A 15,135-nucleotide genomic window follows, 5' to 3' on the forward strand; every position below is an offset into this window, starting at 1 on the left:
TTTTTCAGCCCCCTGCTCGTCACATATACAGATAGACACACGCACACACTCTCACCAGGGTGTCACTGGCAAAGGGACGAGGCTTTGTGTCTGAGAAAAACAGACGATTAACCTGCTACACACACCAGGGATGTTTGCACATAGACAACCTGAACATCCAGGTCCAGCCACACAGACCAGTGCAGCCTCCCTCAGCAGCGCTCACACCAGCAGAGGAGGAGGAGGAGGAAGAGGAGGAGAGAGTGAGAGGCAGCTAGACTACCTGGCAGCCACGGTTGTACACAAAGACTTAGGGGGAAATAAACAAGCAGATGTTTCTAATGAAGTAGGAGGCTTTGTTTGAGCACTCAGAGGGGATTGGGGTTATTCCGTCAGACGAGTCACCGACTGGTCGGTTATATAGTTCCATCACAGACACAGAGGAAGGTCATCAACCTTGAGAGGGCAGAGACGTTTTATTAGTTAATCTGAACTGGGTGAAGTTGAACAAAGACCTAAGATCATCCTACATTTGGGAACCTCCCAGATGAAGACGTTTATTAACCGACCTTCCAACAAATCTGTGGGAAACAAAGACAAAGATGGCTCCAGACTGTCTCCATGACTTAAATGTAAAAAAAAAAAAAAAAAAAAAAAAAAAGATTCTGTTCAAGCATACTGTTGGTCAGTCCACCACGCTGGAAAAGTAGGGGCAATCAGCCACGGCAAAAGTCCAGTGGGATATTTAATTTATTTTTTAATAATTATCTGTTTATTACATCATCATTATTATTATTATTTATTAAACAATATTTTTAAAGCACTCAGTGTTAGGAGGCACAGTGAACATGCACAGTTTTGTGTAAAATGAAGGGTTAAACCAGGAAATGGTCCAAAACCAGCTGTGAGCAACTGGTGGGGTGTGGTCCCTTTGTCGGAGGAAAACCAAATACCAGGATAGGAAAAGGCAGAAACGAGGATTAAATAAAGTCATCTATTGCGCAGGTTGAAAAAAATAGTACAGATATAATGTTTTCAATGTTTTCCTTAACAAAACATCTGACACACAACCATCTCATTACCACTCTCACCCTCATCCCTCAAGTATTATCAGAACCAAATTACAAGAAGCATCATTTAATGCTCTCAAAACCAATAAAACTGAAACATTTGCCTTCTCACAAGATAATCCTTTTCTATCCATCGAAAAAAAACCAAACATATTTTCAAAGTTGGCACAGGTGGCACTCCCTGAGATATTTTTTCCTCTCCAAAAACAAGATCAGAAATTCAATCAAAGAGCAGAGCACAGCCAATCAGCTCGCAGAGTCCGTGGCAATAACAGCATCAGTCTGAGCAGCCATTGGTCCTCTGTTTCACACAGAAAAGGCTTCAATTGGCTGCTGCCGTGCCGAGGCTTCATTGCCTCCATGGCAACATTGCTTCCTTATTGCTTAGGGAAGGTGAAAACAGGGGAGAGAGGGGAGGCGACTTTCACTCAGACGCTACCTCTGCATTATTCATCCTTTGTCCCCGAGTGCTTGTAGAATGAGAGGTACTGACAGACGTGTGTTTCTATGTTGGTCCTGGTTTGGGTGGTAACGATTGGTTCAGAAGTAAGAGGTGAACGGGGTGAAATCGGTGCAATAATTGCACTCAGTAGTGCAACACATCCACCAACACCAAGTCTATATATAAAAACGGCCAGATGAGTTCAGAGGCGATCCACTGAGCCGTTCCCTGAGATGCAGACTTTAAACAGAGGTAACAGCCTTTAAGCTTCATTTCATTCTATGGGGAAAAAACAAAGCAAACTGGGAAATGTATTCCAAAACGAGCCTGCTACCCACCCTGTGTAACAGGGTGCAACAGCGCACATCTGGACTGGTCGGCTGGCTTGCATCATCCATCCGCAGGATGCGAACAGGCAACTCATCCTTAAGCGAGAGCTGGATAAAGACAACACTTCTGCTGCGACCACCGCTACCAGAAACAACAAAAACCATGCGGTTTGTTTGTTGTTGTTTTGACTTCGCCCCCACTACCAACAACAACAGTAGAGGGTGGGGAGAATTAGAGGGAGGGGGAGGGAGAAAGAACCAAGGGTGGAGTTACGAGAGAGAGAGAGAGAAAAACATCACACAGAGATTAAGGTTGGGGGGCTGGAGGGGTGAGCTCATTCACGACTCTTCCCTTGTGTGTGGTGTGTGGTTGAACACGAGTGGGGGGGGGGGGTTAACGTCTGTTGACAGGCATGCTGGCCAGCGAGCTGGCTGGCTGTTCCTCCGGCGGTGAACACGATGACGAGATGGCAACAGGCAGTCAGCGTAGCACGTGCTCTCAGTTGCCATCGCAACCTGCCCTTGGATACAGCGTGCTGGTTGGCCGTTTCTCACTGTTGTTGTTGTGTGAGGCTGATGAAACCTCGTGGGTGAGGGAGGGCAAGCGGTACGGCGTGGAGCTGCTTTTTGGTAGAAAGTGTTGCTAGGCACATTAGAGGTCAGCTGACAAACAAACACTTTTTAATGCTCTAACATTTAATCAACCCACTGACCCCGACTTAAGCAACCTTCCCAGTTTTGATGGTCTTAAACTGGTTGTTTAACTCTTAAATCCAAGAAATACGTCTAATTAAAGACAAAGCAGGATAAGCCACTGATCCCCAAACAATTTAAGTGCAAAAGAAACATTTAAAAAGATTATCCTGACAGTTTAAAGTTGTCTCGCTTGGTTTAAACTGCAATGTGAAACTGACAATGCTGGAACATGTTTGAAACTTCAATGCTTTATTACGCAGATGAGAAAAACATGTAACTTTGAGAACAAAACGAACAATCCAACAATGAGTAAACGCACAGAGAAACAGATGGTAATTTCCACCCATTCTGGAAAATTCAGTCATCATTGGAACAGAATAATGCAAATACTCATCAGTTCCTGCGACGACTGGACGTTTAAAAGCATGTATCCGAGCCTGATTTCAAGGCTCCACACTTGAGGGAGAGAACAAAGAAAAAGTGTGTGTGGCCTTGAGTCGAGTGGCCAGATCAATACAGCATTGTGCTGAGTGAGCAGCCTGTTTGATGAGATCCCGAACAAATAAACATTCTGCTCGTAGCGCGCATTCATTCTGCACTACGACCTACAGGGAAGACGGTGCCATGAGCCGCGAGAGCTGGCAACGTGATTGATTACAAGTGCAGGGAGGCTTTGTTTCACCACTGGTAATCAGGACAAAGCAGAGTGGAAGCTTTGTGTGTGTGTGTGTGTGTGTTTTTAGGTGTTGCGGTCAGGACGACTCATATAACTCGAGGAATATGTCACAGATAAAAGCGTTAATGTAAAGGTACAGCTGAGGGGTGTGGATATTAAACATCGCTGTCAGGCGTCATCGCATCCCTCCTGAAGGCCAATCTCGATCTCCTCTAGCCTGTGTGCCATGGACATGACCAGCATTTTCATCTAGAAAAGATTGGGGGGGGGGGGGTTCATGGAAAGAGAGAAAAGGATGGTTTAGAAATTGTGTTGCGTTTTGGGCAGGTAGAGGATAGAGAGAGGAGGGAGGGATTCAGAGCGGGGAAGAAACAAAGGGGGAAACGGAACAGGTGGGAAATGAAGGGAGCAGCGGGGAGCAGCAGTGAGGAAGAAAGTGGGGAGGAGGAGTAAAGATAATTGGTACAGGGAGACAGTGAAGAAGAATGAGGTAACCCAGAGAGGAAGTGGTCAGGGGCAGACGGGTGTGAGGGGCAGTGAGAGAGTGGGAGGGGTGGGGGAGACAGGTCACTGAGGGTAGAAGATTAAAAACCCAAACAAGTGTCTGCAAGTCACAGACAGACAGACGGAGGGACAGGGAGGCAGACAGACAGAATACATTAAGCATGGCATCAGGAGCCACGAGCATCATCAGATAGCTGAGAACAAAGACCAAGAGCAAAAGGGTTCGGAGAGAGAGCACGAATGCCACCTGTGTTTACCAAAACTGCTGCACGATTTTTGTTTGTCGTTTTACATTTTGCAAAGAGAATAAAAACTATCCTCCTATCACACCTTCCTTTCATTTAACAAAATGGGCGCACGCAACAATTTTTTGTTTTGTTTTTTTTATCTCATAGTCAGTGTACGAGAACTGGTAAAACAAAAACAGACGCCAAATTATTCACTCCGTGCTGCAAACACAGGGACGTGTTTTTCTGTTTTTCTAACTGAGTGGAAGACAATGATGTCAAACTCGTTAAGCATGGAGCTTTTGCACACCTGAGTTACCTGCCAGCCGTTTTTTCCTACGCTTTCTGTTTCTTTGTTTGTTTGTGGTTTTTGTTTGTTGGAAAGCTATGGGATGCTTGACGCAGAAAACTATTTAGGACTCGATAAAGGCTAGGCTCTATGAGCAGAATCGATAACGGCACATGTAGAAAATCTGAGTTACCGTTCTGTCATTTATTTCCCCAAATAATGAGGCAATCCTGATATAAAATGCCAGAAAACAGTAAAACTTGACCTGTACTTTAACTTGGTTAGCAATAAATGTCATAAACATAAACCAAAATTCAGTTAACAGACTAAAATGACACTTTTCAAACTCAAAAACATTAACAACTGATGAAAGTTCAGACCTGTTACTATCAAAACATTTTACTGAGCAATAAAACGTTTAACTTTATACCTACATGAGCCTTGGATTTAAAAAACACCCAGCTAGATATCTTAAAAATTGAAGCCTTAAAGTTGAAACTGGGTTTTTGAAGTGTATCATCTTGATGTAGGGTTTTGTCTGCAAACAAGTATTAATAGAAAGCGGCGATGTTAATATCTGAGCTGATCAAAAAACCTTTATAATCTTGTTACAATGCACCAATAGCTAACAAGACAACCTGCCTATAACCAGAAATTAATATAACTGTTGTGTAGTTATAGTCTGATTAATCTGTAATCTATATAGACAAGCACTAAACACTCAAAGCAAGATGGATTTAAGAAGTAAATCCAACCCAAATATTAACCAAAGCCAGTATGAGGTAAATATCTTCACTTCATTATGCACTTTCCTGGGGTATCCCTTTGTCTGCGTCACACACAGTGTAGTAATATTCTCATAGCAGTGACACTGGTTTAATTTAATCAGATGAACTGGGGGGGTTTTCACGTATATCTTTTGGTGGATCACAAAAATGGAAAAGGAAGAGGGAAGGCAATTATACACAAATACTCAGGTCACGGGCAAAAAAATTTAACAAAGCATTTAACGAACTTTAGACACACCTACAAGTCTTTCTAGATATTTAAAAAGACATACGCTGCTCGTGCTTTGTTTTTCTTGTCCCATAATCAGCATAACCTGTTCCTAATATACTGCTGCACAGATAACATCTCAAAATGCAATGGTTCACATGGTCTGTGATGAAAACTCACAGGTTGGTGCAAAGTGAAAGCAGAGCACCGCGCACACACACCAAGCTACCGTGACAAAAACACTCCATGACCAAAACATGTTTTTCTCCAGCGAAGATTCCTCAGCATGGTCTGTATCACATCTATTGTCCCCGGTGCAAGAGAGTGTGGAAGGGCTGGCAGGCGCTCCTGCGCGCTATCGCCGCCTACTGGCCAATTAGTGGTTTTGTGGGATATTTTAAACAAAGGGTGATTTAGACTTCAACTTTGGGAGTCATTCCACGATTCCCGTGAAAAACCTGACTAGAATTCCTGAGCAGTGATAATGAGAATTATAAGATGACACTAAATTAGGGTAAGGAAATTAAAATTGAGATATTGGATAACTGCAAACAGGAGATTTGGATGTCAACACTGAACCCTAAACATATTAACATCACTGCTATTATTCCAGAGAAAATGGTATAGTGCTTGCATAAGACGAGACGGATAGATGAGGTAATGTCTGATATTAGTGTCTGCCTGCCAGTTACAGCACAAAGGGTTTCCCAAAAGTAAGCTGATGTCACCGTTAGTACAACCTATGCATTGGGCATCAACGAAAGCGCTGCTTGTTGCTAATGAGAAAGTACTATGTCAGAGACAGGTCAATAAAGAAAAACTATTTCAGAGTTTAGACCTGCTGACCAGATTTTGATTTTTTAACATTAATACTTTTTGCAAAGCAACAATACAATTTTAAGGACTAATGTCAACCTGCGTTTGGAGATATAATCAGTTTACAGTGAGCTTTAGAGCAGAAAATCTGCTCATTACGTGAAACATTTTGTTTTTCCCAAAGCAAGACATCATCAGGGAAAGCAGACAAAGAGAAGCAGCAGTAGTAATTTACCTCTGTCAGCTGTTGTTCAACAATGCCTCTGTACTCCAGTGTTACTGGCTGCTCTTTGGGGCCCTCTGCTGCCAACATCTGGCCTCCAGAGCCGAGCACGTAGCTGAAAAAGATTTCCACTGTCAATAAAGTTGTAAAAGGAGGATTCACACCATGAACACATTACGATTAATGGTATTAAATACAATATCATGACCAGAGACAGTACAGCTTATTGCAAAATAACTAAAATATTAATAAAAATTTGTTCTAAAATAACAATATACAACATGTCTCATCTCTTCTGTTTGATATGTAAAATGTCAAAGCTTTGTGTCTCAGTTATTAATCTACTTTAACAAATCACCAAAATATTTTATTCTTTAAATCTTTGTGAAAAGTTGCACGGGAGATTTTACTTCTTCCTCTTCTATTTCATCGTGAGTATATACTAAAGATCCATGTTTTAAGTGGGGGTACACTGCTGGGTACACTGGGTTAGACAACCTTTTTGCCTTCAAGGTTCAAAAAGAGCCACAAGATTTGCTGTAGATTCAAAAAGGTGCTGAAAACACTCCTCAGATATTTTGGTCCATATTTACATGATGGCATCACACAGTTGCTGCAGAATTGTTGGCACATCAATGTTAATTTTCCGTTCCTCCACATCCCAAATTTTCTCTGTTATAGCTTCTCTATAATGCACTGAGCTCATTGTCAGGTTCAACAAACCAACTTGATTGAGATGATTTGAGCTTTGCAATGTGATGCATTATCCGCATGGAGTCATCAGAAAAGTAGTGAATTCATGAACCATGTTTTGTTGTTGTTTAAACTAAAGTCTGTCCCAAAAACGCACCTGTCGATGTCAGCGACACTGAAACAGAAGGTAAACCTCTTGTGGTCCAGGTTCTTAGGGGTGGATGTGTACACCATGCCAAGCACAGAATGGCAGCCTCGACAGATGAGATCCACAACCAAACTGTAGAGAAATTAAAGGAGGAAAAAACACAACATTCAAACAGAGAAACAGATTTACTCCAACAAGGACACACATACATATATATAAAAAATGCCAAAAGAATGGCTTACCCTGCTCCTGCCCCGATGGACGTTGTGGAATCAGGCATGCACATGTGGTATTACTGCTCTACCTGTACTAAAACTGCAACGCTTCAGAGGTAGATCTATCTCAGAGTCCACTGCAGTTATCTGACAACTATCAACACTTTTCATAGCTGAAAAGGCTGTTCACAGAGTACTGAATATTAATGGAAAGTTTGCATGAAGAGGAAAAGTGTGGTAGGAAAAAGTGAACTAGCAGGAGGGATCATTGCAGACTTGATTGTCAAGAAAGGTTGATTCAAGAACTTGGGAGATCTTCACAGTGCTCTGAGGTTGCTGTCACCACACACAGACATCCTCGGCGAAGGACCGGCAACTGTTGTACTCCACATATCAAGCCTTTCCTTGGCTAGAGACAACTGAAGCATCTACAGCACATTCTTCCATCTGCTGATCACCTGATGTTATTGCTGTGCTCGATGGGTCAGCTAACTCCCCTGACTTGAATCAGAGAGAGAATCGGTGGGGATTTGTCAACAGGAAGATGACAAACACCCCATAACACAGACCAGCTGAAAGCCACCATCAAAGCAACCTTTGCTTCAAGAACACCTCAGCAGTGCAAGAAGATGATCACCTGCTACCTATGCATCAAGCTTTTCAAGGGCCACAGAACTGAGTGAGGAGTGTGAGAGGTCCATCCAGGTGATGTGACTGAAACAAAAACACTATCTGTTCAACCTGATTCCACAATCCTCTCAGGAAGTTTTTATGAGTAATTTCAGACTTCTAAAGTCAACTCCCACATGGTTGGATGTGTAGAATTTGACACTAGCATCAATCAAAAAAGGGAAATCCAAGTCTTTACTGAAATTAGAGACCATCTTGAGTTTTCAAGGTTCAAGGTTCTTTATTTGTCACATGTATAGTTATACAAGTATAACACACAGTGAAATGTAACCTGACACGCTCCTCGACATGTGCAAAAATGGGGGGGGGGGGGAGAGGAAGAACATATATATATATATATATATATATATATATAGTATATACATTGGGTGAATGTGCAATGGTAGCAGCAAGCAGGTGAATTCTGTACATTAATATCAGAATCAGAATCAGAATACTTTATTGATCCCTGGGGGAAATATTATTATTATAGACATCTGACTATTTTACAGAATAGACAATATAAATATATTTAAAATTAAAGGAATTTGAAATGTACATTGTTCCTTGGTTAAGTGTCTGGAAGAGAGTCCTGTCTCAGTCAATTATAGATGATGTGAGAGGGCGGGTGTGTGTGTTTAGGGCACGGATGGCTTGGGGATAGAAGCTCCTCTTGAGTCTCTCTGTCCTTGCCCTAATGGACTTGATTAAATAAGAAATCATAAAAGACTCCTATGTGCAAGTTCTGGTGCTTTCATCCACTTGTGAACATTGTAAGTTTTGTGCTACACTAGTATTAACTAGTAGTAAACTAGGTGGTAGTAAAGGACTGGAATACATATTTTACTGCTGGGCATCATCTTACCAGAGAGACTTTTTACTTGCTTCGTACAGTCGGTTCTCCTTTCCAATCATGACATTGTCAGTGACCCCTAAGGATAAAAAATAGGTCAGCTGAACGCAGCTCAGAAATCTGTAAATTCACATCCTGTAAATAAGCACACCAGGCCATCAGTCTTTTCATTCATTTTAACATGTATCTCCTTTTAAAGTAATAAATATGAAAGGTAAAATGCATGTCAGAAGGGCACTTTCATTAGTTGAGGCACAAAGTTACAGATATATTAACACCGACTTTAAGTAGAGGGTGTTTTTACTCAAATACTTATTTAATCTATTAACTTTTTTCATTTTTTACATTTGAAGTTCACATAAGAAAATAATATTTACATTTCTGTTAAATTCTTTATGATTGTTTTGCCCTTTTGAAAATTTCAGAAGCAGTTTAAATAGTTAACTTTCTAAAATGGGTACAATGCACAAACAATCAAGCATTGATAACATATAGTTAATATTGCTGGTGCTGGGGTGGGTGGTAGGCGTTGAGCCTACAAGGGGGCCCCAAATCAAACTCTGGACCCATAACAACTTGGGCCGGCTCTGGGCTAAAAGGGCAAACAATCTCCCAAGCCAAACTTACGCTTCAGTCTGATTTGGTTTAGATCATCTTCACTTCCATCCCAGGACAATGAATCGCCGACAGGCAGCTTGCATTTCGCGCAGATGAAGACCACAGGTCCGTCATCGCCGTTCTCCTCCTCGTTCTCGGTGGGGCGGAAAAGCTTTTCCCCGACCGTGGTGGAGTCTATGCTGGACGCGTCAAACGTGGAGTTATTTACACTTTTACTATAAGATTTTTCCAACTGTTTCCTCGTCGCCATTTCTACTCGCTTTTTCAAACAAGCTATTTTGAACTTCGGCGGGTTGTTGACGGTGAAGTAACCATCCGAGAGGTATCCGACGATACGAAACGTTAACCTGCACGCACTTCCGCTTTCGTCCTTCCACTCGGATGCATTTTTTTTAAATAATAATTTTAAATATGAATATTTGTTAGCTTGTTGTTGTTTGTTGGCCGTTAACGTATTTATTTATTAGCTTGTGGCACTCAGCCCGGTGAGAACAAAGCGTATATCAGTGGCGATTCTGTTGGGTCTCTGGGCAAATAAATAAATGAAAAATAAAAACAAATCACAGGGGCCACCTCTAACCAACATTCATCATTCACTGTGTTATAATTAATCTGACACCAACAATAAAAACAGCAGGTCAGGTAAAACGTTACTAAAAGTAGTGAAACTCCAAAGAGTAATTAAATTCTGTTTTATTTATACAGCACCAAATCACAAAACCTGTTGTCTCAACGCACACAGAGATGAGTAGAGATGGTGAAGGTGAATGAGAATAAATACCTAGGATCAGTCATCCAAAGCAACAAACAATACACATGAGATGTGAAGAACACAGTGCAAGCATGGTGGATATGAATGTAAAGACAGAAGGATAGCAGCGAGCGTGAAAGAGAAGCTTTGGAAGATTCTAGTGAGATGTGCCATGATATTTGGTTTGGAGGCAGTGGCACTCCCAAAAAGACCAGAGGTGGCTAAACTGAAGATACTAAAGTCTTCATAGGAATAGTTCAGGTTGAACATTTTGGAGACAAAGTTAGAGAAGCACAGCTGAGATGATTTGGACATAGGAGGAATGGTGGACACAGTGGGGAAAGGATGATGAATATGAAACTACCAGGGAGAAGGGAAAGAGGAAGACCAAAGAGAATATTCAGCGATGTAGTGAAGGAAGACATGCAGAAGGTTGTTGTGACAGAAGAGGATGCTAGGGATAGGATGAGATGGAAGCATATGGTCTGTTGTAATGACCCCTAAAGTAAGGAGTTGAAAGAAGAAGAAAATGTCAGAGTGTGAGACTGAATCCAGACTGATTCAGAACAATAATACAACAAAAGAGCCAATATCACTTGTGAAAAATGTGATCAAATTGGAAAAGTTAAAAATTTAAGACATTCCCTCCACATTTTTATTTAGGTAGGTTCATGTTGTTTTGTTAATTTGTTGAAATTGTAATTTTTAGTTTTATTTCAAGAGTTGTAGCTTTGAGTTTAGCTTTGGTTAGCTCTAACAATCCAAGTCTACAAGTCTCTTTAGTTCCGTCGAACTGAACGGAAATGGAAGCGATCTATTTTAAGTTTTTCTTCATCTTTGTTTGCCCACAGGAAACGTGAACCGGAAACAGTGTTTTGGAAAAAGTTTTTTTTAATATATATTTTTATTTAACTTACCAACTGTGATTGATTACGCCTGTTTATCTTTTATTTAATTTTGTATTATGAAATATCTTAGAAAATATAGAAAAAACATATGTCTCTCGTTTGTTACTTGACGTGGTTTTGCCCTGTGTTCTCATTGGCCGGTAACCAGGAAGTTTTTGGGATGATTTCGGGGGCGCGAAAACATTTGCAGTTTTCGAGAAGACGTTTGTTTTGGTTTGTGACGACCTTTCAGTAGTCATGTGTGAGAAGATTAAGAAGGTATTTTTCTGTTTCGGGAGCATATCCCGCTGACTGCTTTTGCTGCCCCGTGTTTATATGTTCCTGCTTGTTGTGGCATCCTCAGGTGAACAGCTGGCTCGGCGCCGTGTTTGGTGAGCAGGTTGTGCCACAGTTTGAAGTCAACACACGGACAGTGGACATCCTGTACCAGCTCGCCCAGTCCAGCGAAGCCCGCTGCAGTGACACAGCCCTCCTTATAGAGGACCTCAAACAGAAAGCTGCAGAGTACCAGGCTGAGGGTGAGTAATTTACAGGCAGTTATACAAAGTTCATTTAATCTAGGGAGGGGAGATAAATATGCTGTGGGTTTAAGACAGCATCCAAGTGCACTTGCACTAATTTTAAAGGCATTTAGCAGGTCACAGTGTAATAGAAGGACAGTTAAAGTTCAGGGATATCAGTCTGTCCGAGCAGGAGGCAGAAACTGCTGATAGGGTAGATGCAGGTCATTCACAGGCAGCAGAGAGTGTGCGACTTCTCCAGGATGGTACATCACTACGGTTTGCTGTATCTTCCATCGTGGTCTCAAAACAGTGGTGACACAAGGAGAGCTGGACAGGGTTGAAGGGCATCGACCGAGCAGTGAGATCAGTATCGGCCCCTTTGTGTGAGGAGGGACAAAAGGAGTGCTGCCAGAGCCCTGCAAAATTACCTCCAGTGGGCTAATCATGTGCATGTTTTGTTACCAAACCTAAACACACAAACTATGACGGTGGCATTAAGGTCCTTTAGTGGGACCTGTGCTCACAACCGAACACCATGCAGATTAACTGGCATTCGCCTGAGAACACCAGAACTGGCAGGTCCTCCCACCAGCGTCCCGTTTTCCTCACAGATGATGTTGCAGGCAATGAAACGTTCACCATGGTTACTCCAAACTCTTTCAGGACTGACTTTTGCACATGGCTATTATGTGATGGATGAGAAATTAAAAATTCAAAGTGCCTACAACCTTTACACTGTAACGTGTGGTGTATTATAAAGTGTGTTTACATTATACTTGGAATACAGAAACACATTTGTCTAGACTTAAACTAGTGAACAGATACTGATAGTGAAGTAATAAACAGTATACAATGATTTCTACATTAAAACCATTTAACTGTTCATCTTAGTTTTCTCTTTGTATGTTTGCCTGATGCCTCATCTGTTTTACTTTTGCACTGTGGTACTCTTCCTCTGATGCATATCGGCCAAAAGTATTTAAAAAAAATCCAAGTTGTTACAAATAATATTAATAAGCCTTTATTTATAATGATTTACTTTTCTCTGTGCTGTTTATGTGAGACATTAACTTCCACCTTAAAGTTTTCAGTGTTTTCTCCACTCAGGTGCTCATCTCCAGGATGTTCTTCTACAAAGTGTTGGCCTGTCCTCTGCCAGTTTGTCAAAGCCAGTTGCTGACTGCTTATCTGCTTTAGTAGACAATGCTATGGTGCTTGGAGTGAGAGACACTTCACTGGGCAGGTCTGTTTTGTTTTTTTTCTTCAATGAAGTTGGCCAGGTTAAAAAAACAGGGTGAGATAAACTGGCTCGTGTCTCGTCATCTTGTGTGCAGCTTTATGCCAGCCGTAAACAACCTCACTAGTGAACTTCTGGAAGCGGAGAAGTCAAATAGAAGACTTGAGAGAGAGTTCCGGGCCCTCAGAAAGAGACTCGGGGCAACTCTGGTGCTCCGGGGAAGTTTACAAGAGTAGGTAACTCACCTGTTCTTATATGGATGATATGTAGCATATTTTGTAATACTGGCAATCTTAATTTTCAGGGATATCAACAAAACTGTCAAAGCTCAGGCAGTGGAGAGCGCTAAAGCTGAGGAGAAGCTGCTCAAAATGGATTTTGTGACAGCAAAGGCGAACGAGCTCAGTAACAGACGGGAGCGGTGGGAGGTATGTTGTTTGTGTTTCATTAGGTATACCTTGTTAGTGCAGGGTTGGACCCCTTTTTTCTCATGAGACCAGGCTTTTTTTTCATATCATTTTTCATATCTTTTTTTAGAAATCCAATTTTTTCTTAGCCCAGGCAAATTGTCGCCTCAGTTTCCTGATCTTAGCTGACAGGAGTGGCACCCAGTGTAGTCTTCTTCTGCTGTAGCTCATCTGCTGCAAGCTTAGTTGTATTATATTCAGAGAGGTTCTTCTGAATACCTTGGTTGTAATGGGTGGTTATTTGAGTTACTTCCTGTCAGCTCAATGCAGTCTGGTCCTTCCCGTCTGGCATCAATGAGGCGTTTTCAGCCAGAAGCTAGAATAATACAGTACTCCTGTCTGCACCTCCAACCATCAACCAGGTTCAAAGTCACTTTAATCCCATTTCTTGCTCATTCTGATGCTGTGTTTGAACTTCAGCAGATGGTCTTGATGCTCTGAGTTGTGATTGGCTACTTGTACTTGCATTACCAGTACTCCAGTAGGCAGACTGAATAATGTGTATATTGCAGTGATATCTGAGGCAGTTTGAAAAAGAAAGAAGAGCTAATGATAATAATGCCTGTAACATTTTTGCAGAACTCATCAAGATATTTAAAAGTGCTCTGTGTTTCTTTGTGTTGACTCAATTAATTGGAGGTTTGCTTTGGATGAGAAACTATAACAAAATGTACAAATAAGTTTTTGCCCTGCAGCTTTAGAGGTACAGTTACCCTCCAGTTACAGTAAAAATATCCATCATCAGAAGCCAAAAAGATCAATTTTATGTATATAAAACTCTAAGAATGGTCATAGTAAAGGAGAAAAGATGCAGAAGAAAAAGTATTTTTTAAAAACGTTTGGGATGGTATGAAGTGTTGACGACACTACCACAAAAAAGAGATAGTTTTCAAAAAATATAAGAAAAGGTGTAGAAAAATGCACTGTTTTCCTCATTGGGATGACCAGTTTTCCAGTTTTTTTGTTATGCATCAGTGTTTGATCTCCCAGATATAATGTGTGCACCACGTTACAGTTTAGAGAACAGAGATGTTTCTGCAGAACAGGTCCAAGAGTTCCTGTTAATGTCAGGAGGGAGCAGATATTCTAAAGAGCACTGATTTTATTCTGCTCTTTCTGTCCTGCAGGCTCAGCTTGTATCCAGGAACATGGACAAGTCTATCACCCACCAGGCTCTTGTGCAGCTGTCAGAGGTATTTCAGCTTTTCCACATGCGCCCCCATTCATTGCCATGGAAATGAAAATGTAATACCGTCTGCTTAGAGGGTCTGAAAGTGTCATCTTATTTTTCTCTCTACAGGAAGTCACCGAGCTGAAAAAAGAAATAATCCCCTTAAAGAAGAAACTGGAGCCCTACATGGACCTGAGCCCGGTATGTTTGTTTTCACTCTGTTACTGACTTTTAAATACTCCACGACCAAACCCCTTAATCTGTTTTTATCCTTTTGGATAATGTTTTTTGTGCACAAATGACTTTATTAAAACCAACCTGAAGGAAAGGGTTGAACCGTGTTCAGACGTGTGGAAACAAACTTCCTGAATTTGGGTTTCTGAATTTTGTTTTTCCTCCTCTAAACAGAGCCCGTCTCTGGCTCAAGTGAAGATAGAAGAGGCAAAAAGAGAGCTGGTAAGCATCCTAAAAACTCGCTCAATAATGGATGAGATGTGGTGGCTGATTTATTGAATTTGATCCTATTTCTTTTTTTTGTTTTCAGGCTGCACTTGATTCCCAGCTTGAGATGAATGTGGATTTTAAATGAAGATTTGTCTAATGTTACTGTATTATTTACTGTGTTTGTTAAATAATAAAAGTCACTTAAATTTCT

At 41.3% G+C, this 15,135-nt stretch overlaps 2 protein-coding genes across 2 annotated transcripts; one reads left to right on the forward strand and one right to left on the reverse strand.

The window, feature by feature from the left end:
- Positions 1-2,744: 2,744 nt before the first annotated feature.
- mis18a (MIS18 kinetochore protein A) lies at positions 2,745-9,789 on the reverse strand. Its single transcript, XM_026182281.1, has 5 exons — positions 9,453-9,789; positions 8,838-8,904; positions 7,098-7,220; positions 6,260-6,362; positions 2,745-3,441 (listed from the first exon to the last, which is right to left on the reverse strand). Exons 1-5 carry the CDS (start codon positions 9,691-9,693, stop codon positions 3,361-3,363), a joined length of 615 nt encoding a protein of 204 aa, XP_026038066.1. The 5' UTR covers positions 9,694-9,789; the 3' UTR covers positions 2,745-3,360.
- Positions 9,790-11,215: 1,426 nt separating this feature from the next.
- Positions 11,216-15,134, forward strand: haus1 (HAUS augmin-like complex, subunit 1). Its single transcript, XM_026182360.1, has 9 exons — positions 11,216-11,360; positions 11,446-11,620; positions 12,713-12,848; positions 12,940-13,074; positions 13,147-13,270; positions 14,437-14,502; positions 14,610-14,681; positions 14,889-14,936; positions 15,025-15,134. The coding sequence occupies exons 1-9, from the start codon at positions 11,340-11,342 to the stop codon at positions 15,067-15,069; spliced, it is 822 nt and encodes a 273-aa protein (XP_026038145.1). The 5' UTR covers positions 11,216-11,339; the 3' UTR covers positions 15,070-15,134.
- The last annotated feature ends 1 nt before the right edge of the window (position 15,135 follows it).

The sequence above is a fragment of the Astatotilapia calliptera genome, chromosome 10 (assembly GCF_900246225.1).
Source record: "Astatotilapia calliptera chromosome 10, fAstCal1.2, whole genome shotgun sequence".
Lineage (NCBI taxonomy): Eukaryota > Metazoa > Chordata > Actinopteri > Cichliformes > Cichlidae > Astatotilapia > Astatotilapia calliptera.

Bases quoted from the DNA above. Each gene is read 5' to 3' on its own strand.
- mis18a (XM_026182281.1), bottom strand. From the start codon at position 9,693: ATGGCGACGAGGAAACAGTTGGAAAAATCTTATAGTAAAAGTGTAAAT. The intron at 7,221-8,837 runs GTAAGATGATGC...ATTTCTCTACAG, and splicing joins GCAAGTAAAAAGTCTCTCTG to TTTGGTTGTGGATCTCATCT. The intron at 6,363-7,097 runs GTGCGTTTTTGG...AATCTTTTTCAG, and splicing joins AGTGTCGCTGACATCGACAG to CTACGTGCTCGGCTCTGGAG.
- haus1 (XM_026182360.1), top strand. From the start codon at position 11,340: ATGTGTGAGAAGATTAAGAAG. The intron at 13,271-14,436 runs GTATGTTGTTTG...TCTGTCCTGCAG, and splicing joins ACAGACGGGAGCGGTGGGAG to GCTCAGCTTGTATCCAGGAA. The intron at 14,937-15,024 runs GTAAGCATCCTA...TTTTGTTTTCAG, and splicing joins AAGAGGCAAAAAGAGAGCTG to GCTGCACTTGATTCCCAGCT.